Source organism: Nicotiana tabacum, chromosome 24 (genome assembly GCF_000715075.1).
Source record: "Nicotiana tabacum cultivar K326 chromosome 24, ASM71507v2, whole genome shotgun sequence".
NCBI lineage: Eukaryota > Viridiplantae > Streptophyta > Magnoliopsida > Solanales > Solanaceae > Nicotiana > Nicotiana tabacum.
This window is the reverse complement of record NC_134103.1, coordinates 101,948,271-101,971,988: the sequence shown is the minus strand read 5'-3', so window position 1 is coordinate 101,971,988 and position 23,718 is coordinate 101,948,271. Positions and strand designations below refer to the sequence as shown.

At 37.9% G+C, this 23,718-nt stretch overlaps 2 protein-coding genes across 13 annotated transcripts; one reads left to right on the top strand and one right to left on the bottom strand.

Moving 5' to 3' along the window:
* Positions 1 to 1,252: 1,252 nt before the first annotated feature.
* LOC107769492 (uncharacterized) lies at positions 1,253 to 10,777 on the top strand. Of its 9 annotated transcripts, none has more exons than XR_012706477.1 (5): positions 1,253 to 1,524; positions 1,621 to 1,761; positions 1,861 to 2,070; positions 9,903 to 9,966; positions 10,454 to 10,777. XR_012706477.1 is itself a non-coding variant. In XM_075247072.1 (3 exons), exons 1-3 carry the CDS (start codon positions 1,324 to 1,326, stop codon positions 1,921 to 1,923), a joined length of 366 nt encoding a protein of 121 aa, XP_075103173.1. In that variant the 5' UTR covers positions 1,253 to 1,323; the 3' UTR covers positions 1,924 to 10,777. The 9 variants fall into 9 exon arrangements, 1 of the variants encoding a protein (XP_075103173.1); XR_012706478.1 differs by having other exon boundaries at positions 1,861 to 9,808; XR_001644410.1 differs by having other exon boundaries at positions 1,253 to 1,485; positions 9,903 to 10,777.
* A 456-nt stretch (positions 10,778 to 11,233) lies between these two features.
* Positions 11,234 to 23,227, bottom strand: LOC107769493 (protein ZINC INDUCED FACILITATOR-LIKE 1-like). Of its 4 annotated transcripts, none has more exons than XM_075248011.1 (17): positions 22,906 to 23,226; positions 19,154 to 19,194; positions 18,413 to 18,469; positions 18,229 to 18,331; positions 18,011 to 18,113; positions 17,326 to 17,379; positions 17,156 to 17,218; positions 16,650 to 16,699; positions 16,429 to 16,504; positions 15,973 to 16,188; positions 14,490 to 14,577; positions 14,115 to 14,200; positions 13,910 to 14,017; positions 12,729 to 12,773; positions 12,561 to 12,649; positions 12,135 to 12,178; positions 11,234 to 11,505 (listed from the first exon to the last, which is right to left on the bottom strand). In XM_075248011.1, the coding sequence occupies exons 4-17, from the start codon at positions 18,318 to 18,320 to the stop codon at positions 11,333 to 11,335; spliced, it is 1,287 nt and encodes a 428-aa protein (XP_075104112.1). In that variant the 5' UTR covers positions 18,321 to 18,331; positions 18,413 to 18,469; positions 19,154 to 19,194; positions 22,906 to 23,226; the 3' UTR covers positions 11,234 to 11,332. The 4 variants fall into 4 exon arrangements, with proteins under 4 accessions (XP_075104112.1, XP_016444202.1, XP_016444203.1 ...); XM_016588716.2 differs by having other exon boundaries at positions 18,409 to 18,469; positions 22,906 to 23,224; XM_016588717.2 differs by lacking the exon at positions 22,906 to 23,226 and adding an exon at positions 22,337 to 22,888 and having other exon boundaries at positions 18,409 to 18,469.
* Between the last annotated feature and the right edge of the window lie 491 nt (positions 23,228 to 23,718).

Genomic DNA, 23,718 nt, shown 5'->3' with positions numbered 1-23,718 from the left:
CAGATCTTATTGGTTATGCAGATGCAGGTTATTTATCTGATCCCCATAAAGCTCGATCTCAAACCGGATACGTATTTACATGTGGAGGTAGTGTCATAGCATGGCGCTCCACAAAGCAATCTATTATTGCTACTTCTTCAAATCATGCTGAGATAATAGTTATTCATGAAGCAAGTAGGGAATGCGTATGGTTGAAATCAGTGATTCATTTTATTCAAGAAAAATGTGGTTTGGAATGTGATAAAAGATCCACAATTTTATATGAAGACAACGTTGCATGCATAACCCAATTGAAGGGAGGATTTATAAAAGAAGATAGAACGAAGCACATTTCACCAAAATTATTCTACACACACGATCTTCAGAAAAATAGTTACATTGATGTGTAAAAAATCCGTTCAAGTGACAATCCGACAGATTTATTCACTAAATCTTTGCCAACTTCAACTTTTAAGAAGATGGTATACACGATTGGAATGCGAAGACTCAAATATTTGAAACAAGGTTTTCATGAGGGGAGAGAAAATACGCGATATATATATATATATATATATATATATATATATATATATATATATATTTATTTTTTTATTTACTAAGTTTTTTTCCCACATGATTTTCCTTATAAGGTTTTTAATGAGGCAGCTAGCAATGCGTATTACTAAATATGTGTACTCTTTTTCCTTCACTAGGATTTTTTTCTCATGGAATTTTTCCTAGTAAGGTTTTAATGAGGCACATTATCTTTTAATGAACATCCAAGGGGGAGTGTTATAAATATATTATATTATGGATGTTCATTTACTCCGTTGTAAATAAGATTCCTGAAGAAGTTTATCCATATGAGACTCCGTCGTAAATATATTTATCTATTTAGTACTCTATTGGAAATAAGTTTTCTGAAAAAATTTATCATTTTGGTACTCCATTATGGATAAACATAACTCCTGATAGAAGATTATTTATATCTGGTATAGTGGCAGCTTACAAGCAGCTTATACAACAGCTTACAAGCAGCTTACATAGCTTACACAGCAACTTGCAGTAGCATCTTACACAACAGTTTACAAATAGCTTCCTTTCTTTTATAAATAGATGAGTTTTCAGTTCATTATATACATAAGTTTAAAATTTGAATAATATATCAGTTTATCTCTATACTTTCTTCTATACTTGTTTTTATGTTACAATTTTTATTTTATAATATATTCAAATTAACTAGTGTGCTATATATTTGACGCGACATGAGCATTAAAAATCATACAAACACACATTCATAAAGTAGGGAGAAAGGGCTAAAATCAATTCAGGGAGCTTATTGCGATGGAAGAGCAAGAGATGCCTTGCGATGGGAGGAAACGAGAATTGGCAGAGGAAGATGAAGAAGAAGTTGACGATTCAAATGATTCCGGCAAAAGCCACTACGCCTACGACTCGGATGATTCTGATTTTGAGCTTATTGACGGTACCAAGGTGGACCCCAAGGTCTGGGATCAGTATTACAAGGAATTGGATGAAAGCGAGGCTAGCTGCTTATGATGCTATTATTATTGCATGCTTTACTTTGTTATTATTCATTGGCATCACTTTTAATAGTTCGTTGTTGGGTTTGTGCAATAGGGTTTTGATATCACTGTCTACCCGGGTGCTTCATTTAACTCCTCAATTGTGCCACTAAAGAGTTACCTGACCGATCCAAACAAAAAACAGAAATACACTGATCTGTGCGGCTTGGCAATTGGAGATTTCAATTCACAGAGTGTAAGTGCTTGCCTTATTCTTTTTCTGGTTTAATGTGATTATTGCATGAACGCTAATATTGATTGTAATTGATTTTTTTCCGGCTGTCTTCTTTGGTAGGCTAAAAAGTATGAGTTCGTGGAAATTGTGACGGTAAACGCATCATTTGCTGCTGGGATGTGATTTTATTTCACCTTTCAAGCCAGGGATACTGATGATACAATAAAGATCTTTCAAGCATTGGTGTGGGACGAAATTGGTGGAACCCCAAGTGTGGAATTTTGCAGGCTTAAGAAAGGTTAACTTTGTGGACTCTGCATTTTCTATCAGGTTGTATACAAACTTATGGTTTCTGTTTTTTTTTGCTAATCTTACATTGAAGTACTTTCTTTAAGTTTCATATTTTCAAACAAGTCATTTCCTGACGAATAGGACTTCTTATTGTATTACACAGCTAAGAGCAGTTAATTCATTGAGCGATTGATTTGTTTTTTTTATAAGGTAAATTGTATTGATCAAAAGGGTGAAAAAACTCCCGTATACAAGAAGTATACCAAAAAGTAGAGAATTTACATCAGAACATGATTCTCTACATAAGACGCCCAATCTTCTACACAAGTAGGGACTATATGGGTGCACCAAAAAGCGATCAAAGATAAAAGACTATTCTTAAGATGTGAAAAAGGAGACTCAATCCCTCAAAAACTCTCTTATTTCTCTCTCCCCAAACTGTCCACATGAGAGCTAACGGGGCGAACTTCCACGCCTTTTGCTTGCTTCTTCTACGGAAACCGGCCCAGCTATATAGCATTTCCTTTACAGTGTTTGGCATCACCCATTGAACACCAAAAAGATTCAAGATTGCCCTCCACAAACTCGAGGACACTATGCAATGCAACAGAAGATGATCAACTTCTTCCCCTGAGCTTTTACACATGTAGCACCAACTAACAAGCGTAATTCCTCTCTTTCGCAGATTTTCAGCTGTCAAGATCACTCTCCTCGCCGCTAGCCATGCAAAAAAGCACACCTTCGTGGGCGCCTTAGGAATCCATATCGAGGAGTATGGAAAAGTAGCTTCCTCTCTCTCACCAACATACTCTGGTAAAAGGACTTTACGGTGAACAAACCATCGCCACGCAACCCCCATCTCCAAGAATCGCAAGATGGATGGGGCTTGTCTTGCCCGTATAGCAGTGCCAACAAATTTTGGAGTTCCGCAATCTCCCAATCTTGCATGTTCCTTCTAAAAGAGAGGTCTCATACTACCCCCTTCATGCTCCTTGCGAATCTGTTGGACCATCCATTCTTTCTGGTTTGAAACTCTAAAGAAGTGGGGGAAAGAGACCCTCACAGTATCCTCTCCACACCACCTGTGATTCCAAAAGCTGATTCTCCTTCCATCTCCCACCCTGTAAGTGATGTTGTCATAGAAAGCTTCCCAGTTCTTCATGATGCTCCTCCACATGCCACACCCGAACGGTGCTGTGATTGCCTTGGTCCTCCAACCCCCTCCCGTGGAATCGTACTTTTCTACTATGACCTCCCTCCATAGAGCATACTCTTCTACCCCGAATCTCCACAGCCACTTCCCTATCAAAGCTCTGTTGAATACCCAAAGATCTTTTACTCCAAGTTCACCCCACTTCTTTGGGGAAATGACTGTCTGCCAATTCACTAGATGAAACTTTCTAGTTCCATCCACCGCATCCCAAAGAAAATTCTTTTGAAGCCGCTCAAGTTTTTCTGTGATGCTCACAGGAGCTTGCAACAGAGACAAGTAATAGGTAGGGATACTCGACAAAGTGCTTTTGATGAGCACTTCCTTACCGCCTTTTGACAAGTACCGTTTCTTCCAGCCTGCTAATCTTTTTTCAACCCTTTCAATCACTGGATTCCAAACCGTAGTATCCTTATGCGAAGCGCCCAATGGGAGACCCAGGTAAGTAGTGGGAAGAGAGCCCACCTTACATCTGAGAACATGAGACAAAACATCAATGTTAGCTACCTCACCCACCGAGAAAATCTCACACTTGCCGAGGTTGATTTTGAGTCCTGATACTATCTGAAACCACTGCAAGACCTGCTTCAGGCAGGTCAACTGGTCTATATCGGCATCACAGAAAACCAGGGTGTCATCCGCAAAAAGCAAATGGGAGACTCTTCGGGCACTGAGCACCCCGATCGGAGCTGAGAATCCTCTCAAGAAACCTCTACCCGCCGCACGATCCATCATTTTACTCAAAGCATCCATCACTAGAATTAATAGCATGGGGGATAGAGGGTCACCTTGCCTGAGACCCCTGGAGCTGCCAAAGAAACCACACGGGCTACCATTAACCAGGATAAAGAATCTGATTGAGGAAATGCAGAACTTGATCCATCCCCTCCATCTTTCCCCAAACCCCATCCGCATCATAATGAAATCGAGGAACTCCCAATTGACATGGTCGAAAGCCTTCTCAAGATCCAACTTGCACAGTAAGCCGGGTTCTTTATTTTTCCTTCAGGAGTCTACAAGTTCATTTTCCACCAAAGCAGCATCCAGGATCTGCCTACCTTCCACAAATGCATTCTGGGAGGACGAAAAAGAAACGTCAAGAACCTTCTTGAGTTTGTTGGAGAGCACTTTAGAAATAATCTTGTAAATGCTCCCCACGAGACTGATAGGCCTGTAGTCTCTGATACAAGATTCGCCTTCTTTCTTAGGCACAATAGTAATAAAAGAAGCATTGATACTTCTCTCGAGAACACCATTCACGTGGAAGTATTCAATGGCTTCCATCAACTCCCCCTTAATGGTGTCCCAACAGAGCTGGAAGAAGGCCAAGGATAAACCATTAGGCCCGGGGGCCTTATCACCAGCACAACTCGACACATCCTCGTGCACCTCCTCCTCCTCGAAAACCCTTTCTAGCCACTCACTGTCTCCCTCCCCTATGTGGTTGAACTCTATTCCCCCAAAGTAGGCCTCCAACTAACTTGCTCTTTGTATAAGTTCTCATAAAACCCCACTATCGCCCCTTTTACCTCCTCCTCTCCCTCACCCCAGGGATCACCCCGTCCACAATTAAGGACTCTATGAAGTTTCTCCTTCGATTTGCGACCGCAACCCTGTGGAAAAACTTGCTATTCGAATCGCCCTCGATTTTTGCCGCCAACTAGTCTCCTGAGCTATTGCTAACTCGATTATTTCCCTCTTAACCTCCCCCAATCTTGCTTTCTCAGATTCATCTAGCTCCCTCGCCCCTTCCTCTCTCTCTAATTCCCCCAATTCATACCTAAGCTCCCTCATTTTAATCTCTACCCTCCCAAAAACCTCCTTATTCCACCTAATAATATCTCCCTTGAGCAATTTGAGTTTCTTCGAAAGACGGAATGAAGGTGACACTGATACCCCGTAGCTTGTCCACCATTCTTTCACTTTGTCACCAAATCCTGGCACTTTCAACCACATGTTCTCGAATTGGAAGGGAGCACGCACCCCCTCCCCCTGCATCCATCTAGAAAGATAGGCAAATGATCCGAAGTCAGCCTAGGTAGAGGAATCTGCAGCACATTCGGCACCAGCTCATCCCAGGAGGGCGATATCAGAAATCTATCAAGTCTAGACCTTGAGTTGGAATCCTCCGCCCTGGCCCAAGTAAACCTTTCCCTTGACAGAGGAAGATCAATGAGAAAATGATCATTGATGAAGTCAGAAAACTACTCCATGGCCCTCGAAATCAGACTACACCATAATCTCTCCTCAGGGAATCTAATAGTGTTAAAGTCTCCCCCTAGAACCCATGGAATGTCTCATTCCCCCATAATATTGGCCAGTTCCTCCCTGAAAGACACATTGGACCCTTCCCCTACCGGTCCGTACACTCCCCCAAATCCCCACTCCACCTCACTCACTCTATCTTTGACGAGAGCTGCTAAAGAAAAAAACTCCATTCTTAATCTCCTTTACCTCCAAATTTCTATCATCTCACATAAGAAGAATGCCCCCGGCACTTCCCGCTGCTGAGACCCAGTCATATTTCACCCAACTACCTCTCCAGACACTTCTCACGATTGCATCCGACAAAGCTTCCATTTTGGTTTCTTGAAAACAAACTAGGTTGGCACCCCACTCCCTAACTCCCACTTTGATGATGGCCCTTTTGTTTGGGTCATTCATCCCTCTCACATTCCATGAAAGAATCGTAACTTCCATAAGAAACAATAGCTCCCTTCCCCCCCCCCTGGAAACTGGAAAGCAAGGAGCAAATTGAGCATATGCAGGAATGTAGTGAATATCTTAATAAATCCATTGGTAGGAGCCTTTGCATCGCACCACTTAAAAAATATCTTTGCCTGACTTGTTAGCAACATGCTGAGTAGGACAGTGCTCCAACGAGGAGATGTACACGAGAACAAGGAATCGAAAAATCAAACTAAGAAGATAACATGTCGTAAAGCCCTTAAAAAGACTTATGAAAAAAGGAACATGCCATAAAGCCGTGGGATCCCAGCAAACAAAAGTAATACATTACGGTCCCTTTCTCCCTGTCACACACCCGACCCCTTCTCTGGTACACCACTACATCCCCTAAATTATTTTGCTTAACATCTTTACCCAATTCCCTCCCTGCACCTTCATAAAAAGACTGTTGCTCAATCTCCCTCAACAGTTCTAGCACCCTATCTTCCTTCCCTTCAAAAGAAACACCTAAGAACTTTCCAAAGTTTAATAGTTTATCCTCCATCCAGAAGGACATGTCCCCTTCTCCAATCCGTGACGAAATTGGACATGCGTCTTCTGTATGTACCCTTTTCTTGCCCCTACCGGAGGAATACAAGACCATAGCATTGCTAACAATAGGAACTTTAGGTGCCGAAAGGATCTTACCATTTCCTTGAGGGGTATCAATCTCTGAAATTAGCACCCCGCTGCTACAGAAACGCCAGCAGGGTAGCGGGAAGGAAGAGAGCATGGAACCCTTGGCGGCATATTACTGGTCCGGCACTAACATCAATTGGGGCAGGCGCAACAATCTCCCCAGAAGAAGAAGGAGCCTGTAGTGTAACCTCAGCACAACTAAGCACAGGGGGAGATGAGGGGGCGATGGAGCTGGGTTCATCAGAGGCGAGAGGTCGTGGAATAACACCACCATCTTTAGCCGGTGCTGCCCCTAGATCAGCGGCCGAAGAGGGGCGCAGGTCACTAGAGCTTGGTGAAGAAATACCACTGTGTGAAGCACCATTGACAGAAGAAGAAGAAGAAGGAGGAGGAGCGACTGCTCCCATATGCTTAGGAGTCTTATCAGACGCAACTTGCTATAATCTGGGCCCCTTGGGGTCAATTCTAATAGAATTGGAAAAAGTTGCTGGACCCATGTGTGGAGGCCCAGGCCTATACTTGCTGAAAACTTGCCCGACCCTATTATAGTTAAAAGAGTACTGGCCCATTCTGCCTTTCCAGCCCGCATCACTAACCCAGGGGCATTCACGTCTTTTCCTCCCGATAAAATTGTCTTTTTCTCCCAAATTCAAACCCCCCGTCTGTTCTTGATCTAACGTCTGATTCCGGCTTAGTCCACTGATTCGGTGAGCCCTCCCCTCTATTCAGAGACTGATTTCCCCTCCCCTCCCTTCTATTTGACCTTCCCTTTTCTTCCGCCACTAGCACAGGAATAAATATAGGGCGAAATTCAAGGCTCAACCAAACCCTGTAACTCAAGTAGCCATCTTCCACCACAATGGAGACAAGGATTCTGACCCCTTTCCTCACCACAATCCTCACTCGCGAGAGATCGTGTAGGCTGCAAGTGACATCAATAAAACCCCCACAGATTTTCCCAATTTTCTTAAATAGGTCAAGACACCAAAGATGCACCGGGAGACCCACCATGTTGACCACCAAAGTTTCGTCGGGGAAACGAGGGTCGAGACACCCATCGTGCTCCACCCATCTGTCTAGCTTTAAGAAGTTCCCATCAAACCACCTGTTTCCTCCGACAAGAATTTTTGAAGCTTGAGACTCGTCGACAAATCGAAAGAGATATTGCGTGTCCCCCAGTTGTGATATTTTCAGTCCGTCCTTGACGTTCTATACCTCTGCTGCCCAGTTCCTAACAGCCTCTGGAGAACCAACCCATTTGGAGAAAGACTCAATCAGACAAGATTCTAAGAAACCCTTGCGCCTGAGGGTGTGCTCCTGAGACAACGAGAAGTGCGGCTTCTGCCCTACGTCGAGCTTTCGATGGCATTTTTCCCAAGTTCTAGGGCTGGCCAAGAGGCATCTTTGATGAAAGACATGTTTTCCAGCTTTCTAGATTCTAGAGAGAAGTAGGAGTTTCTCTCTCTAGAGTCCATCATATCTAAATTCGGCTGTCCCAAAATACTATCCGTAGCTCCGGTGCCGCATGATGCCGGAAAATACATAGAATGCTGCCTGAATCCGAAGATTTTCGCCGGAAAATAGAAAATATCTTCTGATTTAGGAGGAACTAGGGTGGGAAGGCTCGGAATAGCCTCGCGAAGAGGCTGTATGAAGAAGAAGTATTGAGGTCTGGTCGTAGAAAGCCTCACCCGTCGCCGTAAAATAGTAAAAGTCGTCGGAATTTGGATGTTTTTGGACGGGAAGACTCGGAACAGCCTCGTGATGAGGCTGTCTGAAGGAGAAAAAGTGAGATCTAGCCGGGATATGCCTCACGCGCCGGCGCGTGGCTGAGAAGTCGTCGGAACTGGGCCGCGCGTGAGGGCGCGTGGGTGGTTGTACGCCGGAGATTCTAGCTGGGTTTTGGTCGCGATAGGCTTGTCTCTTGGAGGGTGGTGGTACAATCCTAGGATTCATGAAAGATAAATGTCTTGGGGTAAGTGCCTTCCTCCATATCTGATGTTTGGTTTTGGGACTTCCTTTTACATGCTAACCTACACGTATATCTGAGCGATTGATTTGTATTTGTTGTTTAGTTTGCATATCTCTGACACATGGGCAGAGAGAAGAATATCATATGGCTTTTACCTTTTCCTTTAAACATAAACCATATAACATTCTAGCGTCAAGTGCCGACCCTTCTACTGTTTCTTTGTAACTGGAATATGGTTCAAGTAATTTCAGCCTGTTTATGGTAGAGCTCTCAACTTAAGTCATCATCCCTCCCACTTCTCCCTCATAATATAAGGATGATCTGAGGTCATTAAGCTCAATTATCCCCAACAAAATCATGATGGGCAAATTTCAGAATCTACTCTTCCCATCCTTTAGTGTTACTAACTAAAATTTTCTTCTCTCAAGTTTCCACTGCCAGCTCTCTCCTCCCATCTATTAGTGTCACTGACTTGTAATGGGACATCGTTCAGAGGTTGACAAATGCATCGCCTTGAAAGGAGCTAGGATTTACTGCTTTTCAGTAATCCACTTGTGAAGTAGCTATCAACTTGTTGGCTTGGCTAGGATATGTTGTGGAGTTCCAAATATCCAAATGTTCTTACCGGAGAGACAAAGATATTTCATCTTTGCTTCCGTACAATTGCTAATTTTACTAGTAAGAGTTTGCTGATGCCTTTGGCTATTGTCTCCTGCTTGACAGAGGGTTTGAAACCCTTGTTGATTATAACTGGACCCAAAAGTATTAGGAGGGCTAGCAGAAGACGTCTTTGAAGACTTACCGACACAAGTACAAACATCCTAGTTTGGATGCACATGTCCCTGATGTGTTTGGTTCGAAATCATGAGATAGTAACCATCGACCGTACTCTCTGTTTGATTTTTGCTAGGTGGTTTATTTTGGGTCAGTATAGTGAAGGTCCGAAGGCATTCTGACCTGTTTGATCTATTACGCAGTTTTTAGTTTTAATACTTGGCGAGCTTTTGCTCTATGAATTTGAGATTTTTTTAATTTAGGTCAAGGTGCATGTGGATTGTAGATGCACTTGTGCTTATGTGGCTTCAGCAAGTTTCCACAATCCGAGCTGCAAATAAATTATCTTACTACATCTTCATTGCAACTTGTATCTTGTGCCAAAATAATGCGTATATTTTCCTGTTCAAGGCTTTCACCTTGTGAGGTTGGAATTGCTAGAATTTTCTATATAGGCAAGTGATAATGAGAAAAATGATGCATTTAAGTTGTTTATGAGCCAACTGTTCTTTACCTTTCCGTGTTATCTTGATTATTTCTTTTTGGCAGGTGATGGGGGACCTCCTCAGTCCAGCGTTGATGCGGAAGCTGCGCAATGAACCTTATAGCTAATGTTTGAGAACATCATCCATCTGTTTGGGATCGTTTCAATTTTCTATGTTCATAGCTATTAAAACATTTGTTCTACTATTTCTAGCAAGAACTGTATAGAAATTCTTGTGGTGTTATGCTTCTAGTTTTATTAGAAGTTTGGTATTACTAACATAAGTTTTACTTTACTAAGAAAAATCAGAGAGAATGTTGTGGTGTTCCTTCTAGGTTATGTTCTGAAATGACACTCAATTAGAGCTGACCGAACCTTTTGAAGCTGGTGGTTGTTTCACTTTTGGTTGATATTGTGATGGTATAGTATTTTGTTTTTGTTCTAACTGGTTTTCAAGATTAAACCTTCTCGTTTATTCATCATGTATGTGAGTGCTAAGTTGAAAACACCTGGTATTGATCTTGGGAAAGGTTGGTGTTGCTTAGAGGTTACAGTGGTAAACTCCCTAACTTGATTTCTTTATATTTTAATGCACGTGTTCTCTGTTTCTGATTAGGTCCTATACTGAGGCAACACCTTCTGTGATGAAAAGAAAATGCCTAACTGTAACTGAGGATGATAATGATGATGGAGAAGCAAGAAAAATCCTCAAGAGCATTGGAGAATCTGACATTTCAGTTGGAAGATGATGACTTCTGCTTCTTTTAAGATATGAATACTGAACACCTAGATACAATTTTTTCAATGAAAGGGAGTCCGCAAATATGTTTTGTCTTTGTTCGTGTCAATGTAAAGGGAGAGGCAAATACATGCTTTGTCTTTGTTTGTATTGTTGAACTAAATCTTTACTTGTTTCTCAATTGAAATGATTTTCTTTTAAGATTTGAGTAGGGAACATCGAGGTGCAGTTGTTTAAATATAAAGGGAGAGATTTTAACTAATTTGCATTTTTTTAAAATTTCAATTTATTAATGTATAGTGATCCAAATATACAGTTGGATTTACCGTTAACCTTTCAATTTCAGTTGATTTATCTTGGTTAAGTGTATGGTTAACTGTATTTAGCAGTAGATTGATTTCAGACGTCTTTTGGTGAAGAAACATTCAAAACAATATAGTAATAGAAATTGGCATCCCTTCGTCACTCTACAAGCAAGGAAGATTTCTCTTATTGGTGAATGTAGTTTTAATTCTAGTTTGAAAGCCATGAGGCTCAAATATTATATGATGCACTTATAAAAAATTTCACCTTTCCCTCTTCTTTATGGATGTAAATTTGTAAGTTGTAACAGCAATGGAAACGAAGGTTTATAATCAACGAAATCAATGATCTTAAGAGAATTCGTTAACTGTTAACTTATACTGCAAAATTTTATTTAAGCAAAAGAAGATTTTTTTCGTATATTTGACTTGCAATATAGCTTATATTGGTAACTCAAGGCAACTCTGTTAGTGAGAGCGTCTCTTGTATGCCATTTTCTGATTGATCTGCAGAGTCTTTTTTGGACTTAGGAATGTTGTCTTCAGGCTCTTGCAGAAATGGTCTGAAGGTCAGAAGTAAGCCCAGCAACTCAATCACATTGAGGACAAAGAAAACCAGCTGATCACCTGCATTATAACATCACATTTCCTACATTTAGTTAGTTTAAAACATAGATTAGGAGACTAATGACTTTGATATCAAGGTATATCATATAAATTCTTCCACACTTTTCGGGGCTATTGATTTGTTAGATATGAACTTATATAATCGAGAACCAAGCATATTGAATCTAGGAGTTTATGATGTATGTAGCATTTGAAGCCAAATATTTAGAAATTCTAAGAAATAAAAACAATATGATGCTAATTTTCTCTTTAGCATTGACCTACTACAGTAAATAACCTTATCATTTTAGGACATATATCAAGTCGCGCCCCAAATTTACTCAAATAGACATCTATAAGTAACTGGAACCACTACCATCTATCAGAATCTTCACCAATGGCAACTCATCTCATGTAATCACTGCCTTATCTTGAAAGTCCTGTGTTCATTTGTTGATCATTAAAAGCCATATTCCATCTATTTATATGTTACACAGATGTTTCATTTGTCTTGACGTATCCATGTCAAATGGGTGTGATGCTTGTTCGGATTGATTTATATCATGAATTTCTTTTGGCACATGAATTGCAAACTCTTGAATTACAGCTTCACATGACAAGCTTTAATCCAATTTAACTTGTCTTCTTACCTGGCAAAATATCAGCATCTTGACGCCGTTGTGCCCAGGACAATCTGCATATATTGTAGATCATGATGTGATCATGAGAGAATGATCTTGAATAGACATCAAGATTAGTGGACAGCAGATCATAAGTGCAAAACAAAAACAATTTCATCAAGGTCCAAGTCGAGCAAACAACCAGAAGCAGAAGTGCATTTAAGTATAGCACGTAAGCATTCACAACTGCTGACAACATCATAACATAGAACATCAGAGCATATTAGATATGACACAAGGAAACGAAATCTACTCAGGCACACATTGCAACTTTCTACTTTGAATTGGCTTATTTAGCAAACTGAAATTAGAGCCAAAACTGCAAACGTATGACTGAAGGACCAAATATCGATGAAGGTAAAGAGAAGAGATAGTAGAAAGAAGTTGGAAACTTACAATGAACCCCCAGTTGCTGGGCCGATTGTCTTGAAAAAAGACATTGAAGACATAGAAATGCCATTTGCAGCTCCTCTTTGCTCCTGGGCCTGAGATAAAAAACATTTTGCACACTCAACAAACTTTACACAATGAGAAATAAGGTAGATATGGGAAAAGTGAACCCACCACAGCTCTATTCTGCATAATTAGCAATCCAGTGGTGATCGATACCTGGTCAAGCAATGAAAGTAACCACTTAGACCAAACAAGTCCATGCAAAAATCTATTAACCCCGTGATTTGCAAAAGTCATCCAAAGGTAGTTGAAATAAATACAAACTGAAATTATGCCAAGCCTCTCACTTCTCTCAGAAAGGAGCTAAGACAAAACAAATATATCTAGGTCAATACAACTAAACTTTTGTTTCCAAGAAAATAAAATATTTTGTAAAGATCATGAGGTTCACTCATGCAAAAAGTAAAATGACGACATAATCAGATTAATCCAACTTTTTTGCTGTTCAGATGTCTAGTCAAAGCCAGTCAAAAAGTTAGATCACTGTAACAGAGAGAATGACATATCAGTTAAACTAAATAACCCTCACATTTCGTAATGGACGTTGGGAGTTGGTGTATAGTAGTTAGTTAAATAAACCCATCTTCATTCATGTACATTAGGAGTCAGTGTAGACCTATCACATTCCAACAAGGTTCCATTGATTAGCTAATTACATTTGACAGATCTTAAGCGTCTCGGCTATAAACAACTGATGGCAATACACTTGGTTTCAGAGTTTCCCCTAGTAAGGTTCACTTGAGGATTGGCTTCTTAAACAGAGCTGCTTGGTTGGTATATAGAACTAAATCTTCATTGATGGCACTTTTTTTTAAAGGATATTGTTGACCAAATGGGAAGAACTTTGTACAGAGAACCTTAGTCATCAAGAGAAATAGCCAAAAAAAAAATAAAAATTTATCAAACACTGAAGAGACAGACAGTTATCCATTAACCTATATGAAGCAGGATTTTGGCTTGAAAAATAACATTTAATCATCTCTGTTCAAGACTTATTACAGCATTACCATAACACTTTTGATTCTCAATTTTAAAATTCTCTATCACAAATTCAACTAAGAGTCTAAACAAGGCCAAAATAAAGCAATAGCTTCTCTCTCTTTCCTATATATCCTGCATTATTGACAATGATGAATATTCATAGTGCTTGATGAAGACTAACTGTCGAACAAAAACATGTAAAATCCTAAAAGAAAATAATAAAATTAACATTGTGCCTATTGCGTATGAAATTTTCAATCAATAATAATATAAGAAACTGAAGAACACAATGATTTAAGGAAAAGGCTTACCGAGAGCACATTTTTTAACATAGATGCGCAGTTAAGAGCTATGGATAGGCAGAAACCGGATAACATAGCTATATATGGGTAGCTTGCCAGCAACGGTATGCTTAATACCTGAAAGATGAATAAGTTCAATTAAAAACCAAGACAAATAAATGAAGTAAACAGAAGAGGAAACAAAAGGGATATCACAGTTCTATTAGGGGCATACTGCGCCAACACGAGAAATCATGACAGGCCCAACAATCCTTTCGACCAATGGGTAAGCAAATAGCTGGAAGAGTAACAAACCAACACCTGGTAGATCATGAAAGAGATTAATGCTCTTTATTAAATGCAGCCCACACTATCCAATATCCAAGAAGTGAATTCTTGCGATGGAAACCATGATATTAGATTTAAAAGAATTTTTAGAAAATAAGCATGGGATTTAGTAATTGATTCTAGCACCTTAAGGCTAATATAATGGTTTAGTTGACATCTTCGAGATTTCTTGAAGGATAAAATGCTTAATCATCCAAATTACCTGACTAACAACATATGGCGCATAATTTTTTTTCTGCAGGGATTCAAGCTGTCTATGTACCTGTGATGGCAAGAACTTGTCCAACATCAGCAGTTGTAAAGCTTAAACCCCCAAGATTCCTTGGACTGACAGCCCACAATGAAAAAATCTGCCGAAATAGAATGATTATAAATTATGCACACACATATTTATACAAAAAAAAATCAAATTTGATGAGCGGGATACCATTTTTTTTGATAAGGTAAATTGTATTAATCAAAGGGGAGAGAACTCCCGTATACACGAAGTATGCCAAAGACGTAGAGAATTTACATCAGAACATGATTCTCTACAAAAAAGCACCCAATCTTCTATACAAGTAGGGGCTAAAAGAGTGCACCAAAAAGCGATCAAAGATAAAAGACTATTCTTAAGATGTGAAAAAGGAGACTCAATCTCCTCAAAAGCTCTCCTATTTCTCTCCCCCCATACTACCCACATGAGAGCTAACGGGGCGAACTTCCACGCCTTCTGCTTTCTTCTTCTACGAAAACCGCCCCAGCTATGTAACATTTCCTTTACAGTGTTTGACATCACCCATTGAACACCAAAAAGATTCAGGATTGCCCTCCACAAAGCAGAGGACACAGGGCAATGCAACATAAGGTGATCAACTTCTTCCCCCGAGCTTTTGCACATGTAGCGCCAACTAACAAGTGTAATTCCCCTCTTTCGGAGAGCGGGATACCATATCAAGACCAAGGGCCTGAGAACTGAGTTCAGATTGACAATCTTTATAAAGTTATACTTCATTAATTGTAGAACATGAGGCATTGAATGACCTTAGACTGCTTCAATGACAAACACTTTATCTTCTGATGAACTCATAAAATTGTAGCTGACCGTCATGAAGCATATAAAATCAATTCTTTGATTAAGTCTATCGACCATCAATTATTAAGCTCCCTAGAATGCTAGATTAACCAAACTATTACAGTATCCATATGACTTCAATTTCAGAAAAACAAGAGAATGAAAAAGAAATATTGAAGATGATTAGATGCACAATTTTGAATTCGTAACTAATCTTATGCGTCTGTCCGCTAATTCCAGATGTTGAGAGAAATTAGTCAAATGTAACTCCAAAGATTTTAACTATGTTATGTGGACGCAATGACGCATTTACAGGTGCATATCTGAACAGTGGACTCATTTACATGTACATATCAAAACGTAGTTATGTGCAATTTTTTCCAATTTTTGGTATGTTTCTAAGAATTTCCACAAAGTACTTGTACTCATGTCACTCATTTGACACAGATACGTCAACGCAAATAAAAGATCCATGTCACATGTTTTTAACAGTTTTCATAGGTGAGAACTTTAAGCACAAGTAAATAATACTTACAACCTTTTACATTTTAATTAAATGTAGTCGTAGATCAAGACACTTTGTACATGAGAACAACTTGCTTCACATTAGAAAATGATTTGGAATGTGATAATAAGGATGACATATCAAGTTCTAATTAACATAAATCTTCAGAAGGAAAGGTAAAAATACCTCTAAATAGGCAATATCATGAAGCTGGAAAACACAATAGACAAAAATAGCTGACACTAAGGGCCAATTCTTAAGAAGGCTTTTCTGGGAATTCGGGATTCTGCGTTCAGAATGCTTCATGCTCTCAGACAAATTTAAACCATTTGTAGTTCCTTCTGCAACATCATGGAGATCACTTTGATCTTTGTTAGTTTTGTTATGCTTGTGTAGTGTCTCCTGCAATGTGTTACAAGCTGTCAATCGCAGAAAATATCCAATTATATTATTTCCCTCCAATGTATTAGGTCAAGTAGATATGTCAAATGTTAGAAACTTTAGTTTATTCTGTTGATTGAAATAGATTATCTCAAGCATCAGCATATACTTACTGTCACAAAGTAATTTTAAAAAAGAATATGAAACAGAAATATGGCACTTAAAAATCAGATGATAAAGTATTCAGAACGGAAGTCATACCGGAAGCCAAAAGGAGACTACTGTTGCAACTAATGCAAATAGTGATATCATAAGACAAGGTAACAAATATGGGAATCTGCAATGGTAGAAACCACAGATCAATTTTTAATTCACCAAGAGAGGAAAGAAATTGGAGAAAACAGATTGCACGAAACACAAAATTTTAGATATATGGTCAGTTGAGAGTAACAAAGGTACAGAACAGGCAAGGCATTGGTTACCTCCCGAATAAGGAGTCCTTCGAGAATACGCCAGGGTACTTTTCTGCAGGCTAGAACACAAAGTGTAAGTCGCAAATTATATTTGTAACAATAATAAAGATTATTCTAAAAGGACGGAAAAGCAGAAACTTAAAGCTTCTATGAACCTCAGTTTCCAGTTCTAGACATGAGATAGAATGAAGCCAGCTTATTATTTTCCTGATCTACAGACATAATTCAGCTGATTCGTGGCACTTAACCAACTATAGTTAAAGCCACAGAGGAATATATTAGCTTAGCAATTTTTCTCTGGAAAACCATAGACTGAAATCCGGTTTCACGGAAGACAAGTTTAAAAGTAGTTTCTGATGAGAGATGTAAATGATATTGTTTGTACGGACCAAAACCTTATCATTGTGAAAAAATTCAAAAAAAAGTAATAGATACTTCTCTAAGGAATATGGTTCTTCAGTCATCACTAGAGTAAAACTTAGACAAAGAATTATACCACGAAAAAACATGTGTACCTGTGCAAGATAACCTCCAATAGCAGGACCAATAACCAAACCAATGCCCCATGATGTGCTTACCTAAAATAGATGGATAATCATTGTTATTGTCTAGGCTTTCCGAGATTACGCAGTGAAAACTGTCCTCGAGAAAAATTGGATACAAGAGAGGGAGAGAAGCAACTCACAGCAGATATTCCCAAAGCATGGTATTCTTTTCGGCAAATTTCAGAAGCATATGCCTGGAAAATTTTCGAGTGAAGAATACTATAAAATTAAACTACTAACAAACTGAAAAACTCCAGATATACATGCACGAATCTTCAATTATACGAACAGCAGAGAACAAGAGAAAAAACAAATTACAAGAAAACACTCACTGCTCTTTGTAGAGAATCATGTTTTCATATAAGATTCTCGACTCTTTATATACATATTCTCTGCTGGGGGTTCATCAATAAATTACTAACTTCATGAAAAGATAGGTAACTAAACCAATAGTCTGTGGTTAGACCTATAGTACATATATTATATTGTGATAATGCATAGTAATGAACTCTACAAAAACATCCTCACTTTTATAAGAAACCATCTTAAGTAGTTCTTTGGCACAAAGAGGAAGAGATGGATACTAGGAAATCAACTAGATTACAACATTATATTTTACCAAAGAGGACTATCAACTGAGAAGAACGTGAAGCCCTCTCCAGGACTAAATAAGATAGAAAAGAATATCTGTATTTTCATCAAATTATCCTGTAAGTTAAAAGAATACTTGTATTAAACATGCAAACCAAGATGTCAATCCCAGAAAAAATATAGCGCTTATAACTTCTACAAACATTTTTTTATCAAGTAGAAATGAAGGCCTACCCTCATAGTGCCAATTATTCCACACAAGCTGCCCATGAGAAACCTCAAAAAAATAGCCATCCAAAAGTCTGTACTAAGGCCAAAGAGTGCATTGAAGATAACCCTGCAGTTGATTTATTAAAGAAATTTTGAGTGAAACAAAATATAAATTGGATTAAGCTAATATTTTCTGAAAAAAATCTTATACACCGTGACAGTAGTTAAACAGCACTACTAACACTGTAATTGTCCCGATAATGACAACTGGCTTTCGACCATAACGATCAGCAATCATTCCCCAAAGAATAGATGTCAAAGCTCTTCCCAACATGAATGAAGAACCTTCAAGAAATCTAGACATATAAGATATGAATTCTGAAAACTCATGTAGTCAGAAGCACCGAGGAAATGAAGCTAACCTACATATCCAGCGTAGTAACTAATATCTTCCTCCCTATCCGCAATGTGAAAATCTCTGACCTGCAGGAATCAAAATGTTGATATTGGCATGACCATAATCTAGATGCTAAGCAGGTGGTAAAATAGCAAAATGAACAAGAAGAGCAGAGCTATCTTATGGATAAGATGGAAGAGAGTCTCAATTAGGAGATAAATCGTTTCACTAAGTGCTTTCAAAGCAACTCATGCGGCTGCTATATATTATGCTATAATTATGACTCTAGCTAACTCTGCTCATAATCAGGAATTCAGCAGAATCACACTATGAACATCAATATGTGACTACTTTCTTCAAAACCTATTTAAGACTTTAAGCTAATAAATTTTCTTAGAGTTGAAGAGCATGAGTGAAAACTGAATCTCGGTAGATACTGAAATGAAATACCATATGTAAAGATTTATCCATAGCGTGCGTTTAAATTTTTGGCACTGTCTTAAAAATTGAACACACAATATTGCAGTGTGCTCAAAGAAGTTGGAGGCTCTCTACAACACAAACTTCTGAATCTGTTACGCTCATGAATTTGGTTATTTGACACAAAAAAGAGACAAACTTTATGGTTGATGATTTATAAATGATGTCCTAGATTTGAACAAACTACTTTTAGTACATGAATGAAAACAAATATTATATGGAGTATCATATAAAAAGAACTCAAGAAATGCAAGAGCAAGTCAATTAAACTTAGTATAGTGGATATTTACCATAAAATAGAGGAAAGGGAACAGAGATGATATTGGCAAAGCTGCAAAAGATATTAGAAATAAAGTAGGTTAGTGCAAAACTCTTAAAGATTAGAAGAAACCTGGGAAAAAATTAAGCTTCACAATTTCTTTCAACTGACAACATGTTTATGCGAGACCAAAGCTAATGCTAGGATAATAAAATGTCACTAGTATAAGCAGAACATGTTTTAAAATGGTGCATGTATCCATTCAGAAGCTCTAAAACACATAATCTTACTCAGAAGTTGTACCAATTGAAGACGAAGATGATCAACAAATTTAAAGAGATTATGCACTAAGGGATGTACAAATGTGCATGTTATTCCATGAGTTAATATATTTCATCTTTGTATATCTTATAAACAACTAAACAAGATGATATACTTCTTTATGTAACATTCTACCACCTTTATAATGGTGGTATTCGAAGATTGCTTGCGCGCACCTCAATTATTTCATCTGATATCTGCTACTTTCACCACTAACAGAGGTATCAAGTAATTCTATCCACCAACACTTAAATATATGGGAAGAAATCACCTAACCTTTTCATGTCAAACTTATGTTATAGCCAGGCACACCGTATTGCATATTTCTGATCCTAGTATTTCATCAATTGGTTTTGTCCTAGAATATACTTGACTCAGTTTATGGGGGGGGGGTGAAGGTGTTAGGGATATATTAGATATACCCTAGATCCAATCTCATATTTGATGATTTGAACATATTTTGTGAATGTTGTTTGATATAAAAATATATGGCATTTGATATTTGTTTATCATAGTTATTATTAATTGCTTGATTAATTTAATAAGGTCCTTGATTAAATTTTGAGACTTGTCATCATGATGGAGATCATGATAATGAGAGTAAAGTCTCTTACAATTTAATCTAAATTTTATTCTTGATCGTAGGATTATTAATTTGGACATTAGTAATCCAGGTAGATCAATATTTATGTGATCGTCTTTATGGGATAAAGAATAGTTGATCTCATTAACTAAATAACATAAATAGATGATGCATATAGAGATATGATCATTGAACCGATTCATTGGATAATTTCTAATGGTTAGAATTACTATAAACTGTCATTAGGATATTCTCTTGAAGAATGTGATGTAAGAATTTCCTTTGACCTGATATCATCATAGTAATTGACAAGTTATTTATTGTGCTTTGATACTAGACACCTATGGCCCTAGGGCGATAGTTGAAAGGATATTGGGTACGATTAAATACTTGTAAAATTAGTGATTGATCAAGATGGAATCTGTCAACTCTTGGTAATGAGTTTAAGCTCCATGTTGTCATAAATTATAACCGACCAAATTAAGAACTTGGCCAGGGCGATTGAATGAAAGAAGAAAAGAGTTTCTTAGGTCATTCAATGGTCGATTATTTTTTACACGAACACATAGTCGGCCGCCTATTAGGATTTGACAGTTGAACCATATCCTAGGGTGACCCAGAGCTATAAGAACAGAAGGAATTAATACATTATTCTTCTACAGTTTCTTGAGAGTAAATTATATACTTCATGCTATCCGGTCGTTAAGGAATATTGCTAGACGCCACCCTTAATTAGTATATTGATGTGATCAATTTACTACCGGTTTAGTATTGAACCTATGGGGTCGCACACTAACGAGTGTCCTGATCTTTGCTAAAGGATTAATTACTTTATTATTTGATAATTAAATTAAAGAATTTAATTAGTCAAATAAATTTAGTTATTAGTCCAAATGAAATATTATTATATTCTTTGCTATCACAGAGGATATAATTAATATTGTGGACAAGTTGAAGTTTTCTATTTTAAAGAAGAAATTTAAAACGAGACTCTCTTCACCAGGTACGTCTTAGATCCGATATTTGACATGCAAAATAAATTTTAAACATGAAAAGATCTGCCTAGGATTGTTATTGTCTTTCGATGCGTGTTATGAACACCTCAATGCAATCCTACAGAAGGATCATTCTTTCATTTCGGAAATTGATCAGTTCATTTATACACATGTATTATTGAAAGAAGTTTCAATTTACAACTACTAAAATTATTTTGAGAAATCATTATGAAAGAATTTCTCCTTTGACTCTAGAAATAACAAGTAGATGCAGCTTGTTGTCATTGGTGGTTCCCAGCTTGAGTTTTCCATGATGCATGGACTCTTTTAGATCTTTTCAACGAAAGCTCTGCTGAACTAAATAGAGTATGTAGTTTGACAGAAGCAAACGTATCTGGTGTTTGTAGCATTAATGAAGACTACTTATGAATGTAACCACAATTAACATCACTACGGTCAAGCTATCGAACACAGGGTCAGAAGTGAATTATGAGTCGGATTAATCTGCGAATCAAGTAAGCTCCCCTTGCATGCAATAATGAGTCTTAACATTAACATCTCATAGCATAGCAGGTTAGTTACTATTTTACAAGATTACCTACTAACGTCACTCTAATTATCTTTTAAGCGACCAGATTGCATAGAAAGAACTTGTCAGTCAGTACGTGTAACTATCTTTACACCACTGCCTTTGGTAGATAGAGTTTAAGAATCCACCCCTATCACATGAAAGAATGATGAAGTTGTTTTAACTAAATAGTATAATAAAGAAAGATAAAAGAGCAACAAAGGCCAAAAATTGGAGAAAACGATGTGCCCATATGGAACGTCTGACGAATCCAAAGCAGCTAAGTCTTAAAAAGTAACGACAAAATGGGGATAAAGACTTTTTAAAGAGAGAAATTAGTGACACCAAAATCTTTTAAAATCCTGAGAAAGGCAATATGGACTGTAATTGGGTACACGTTACTTCAAAGATAAAAAATAAATAAAACGATGACGGATGAATTTAAAATTAAATATTCTTTTTTAATCACAGCACGGAAGCTCCAATAATTTATGTCTTCCCTAATTGTTCTGTGAATCTAGTTGTTTATGTCCTAATTATATTTTTTAAAAGCTTTGATTCCCTCTATCATACGCTTTACATCAAAAGTGTAAAGAATAGCTTTCTATTTAACAATAATATGGTAGAGTGTCATAAGGTCTTAAATTCAAATGTTAACGGAAGTAAAACATGTGATACTGCACAAATAGGGCAAAAACGAATATAAGGAAAGATTTAGTGTAATGACAAATCAGGTTAAAAAGTTACTTGGCCGTATCGCACTATGGCTTTCAAAGGGTAGGAGAAAGCTGAAACACTCTGTCTTTGACTATGGTTGGTCATTTTCATAAGTTAAGAGAAAAGGAAAATTGACGTTTCAACCCTTGCAATAGTCACGCGGCTCACGCTGAAGCAGAACACCGAGGTGAATGTGATGGCTACGTGCTTATCGGCACTTCAATCCAGCTGCCAATTTCTCCCCACCACCAACCCGGGAGTCCACAGAATAGAAATGAGCAACACGTGAATTTGATTTAGCAAAATATAGTAACCAAATGAAAGAATTTCTGTGTTAAATTCTAATTTATTTATTTTTCACGTAATTAAGTGTAAGTAACCAAACAGGAATTTTCCTCTTATTTGACTTCCCCCAAATTCTCAACAAATGCAGCTATTTACATGATTAGTACTCCAATGTCTCCTTACTATAAGCACTTTTCATGATAAGAATTTTCAAGTCATCAATTTTTAGCAAGAAATGACCAGGCAAACATCAAATTAAATCCCTTCAAATTTAAAAAGAAAAAAATCATAAATTCTAGAGAGAGAGAACTGACCAGCGCATAAAGTGACGATGGAGATGTAGAAGACGGCCTTAACAGGGACGCTCCTATCGGAGCGTTTAAGCAGATCAACTTTACAACCAGGACAATCCTCAAAATACTCATTTTCTTCTTCTTCTCGCTTATGCAACAATGGCTCTCTGTTATTTCCCATTTAATTCCCTTTCTCTGATTAATTCTTCGTCGTCGTCCTCTTCGTCAGAATTTTTGGCATCACTTGAGGTGATTAATATATATATATATACAGTTCCAATGAGCGTGTACTGTTCAAGCTCCCACCCGCGCAAGGGAATTGAAAATTCAGAGTGGGTGGAAACGTCTCTGTCGGTACTTTATGCGATTTTCTAGGTCAAGTTGCATGTGATAAATGACGCCGTACTGTTTGTAATATTTGGCCTAACACAATAACAAGAGCAAACAACAACATACCCACTATAATCCACATAGTGTGTATTTACCTTTGTGGGGAAAAATATATTGTTTTCAATAGACTCTCATCTCGAAAAAATAAGTATCACAATAATAACAAGAAACAAGATGAGACAATATCCAAAAATTATGTAAAAACAACATACACAATAAGATAGTAAGATAAACGAATTGTAAAAAAAAATGACAGCTATTGAAATAAGTCTACTACCAACCAAATGCGAGAGTACGTACTAACACTACCGGTATGAATAATCTAGACTATCTAACTTACTATACTAATCTTCGACCTCCACACCTTCCTATCACGGGTCATATCCTCTGTCAGTTGTAGTTGTGTCATGTCATGCCTAATCACCTCACCCCAATTCTTCTTTG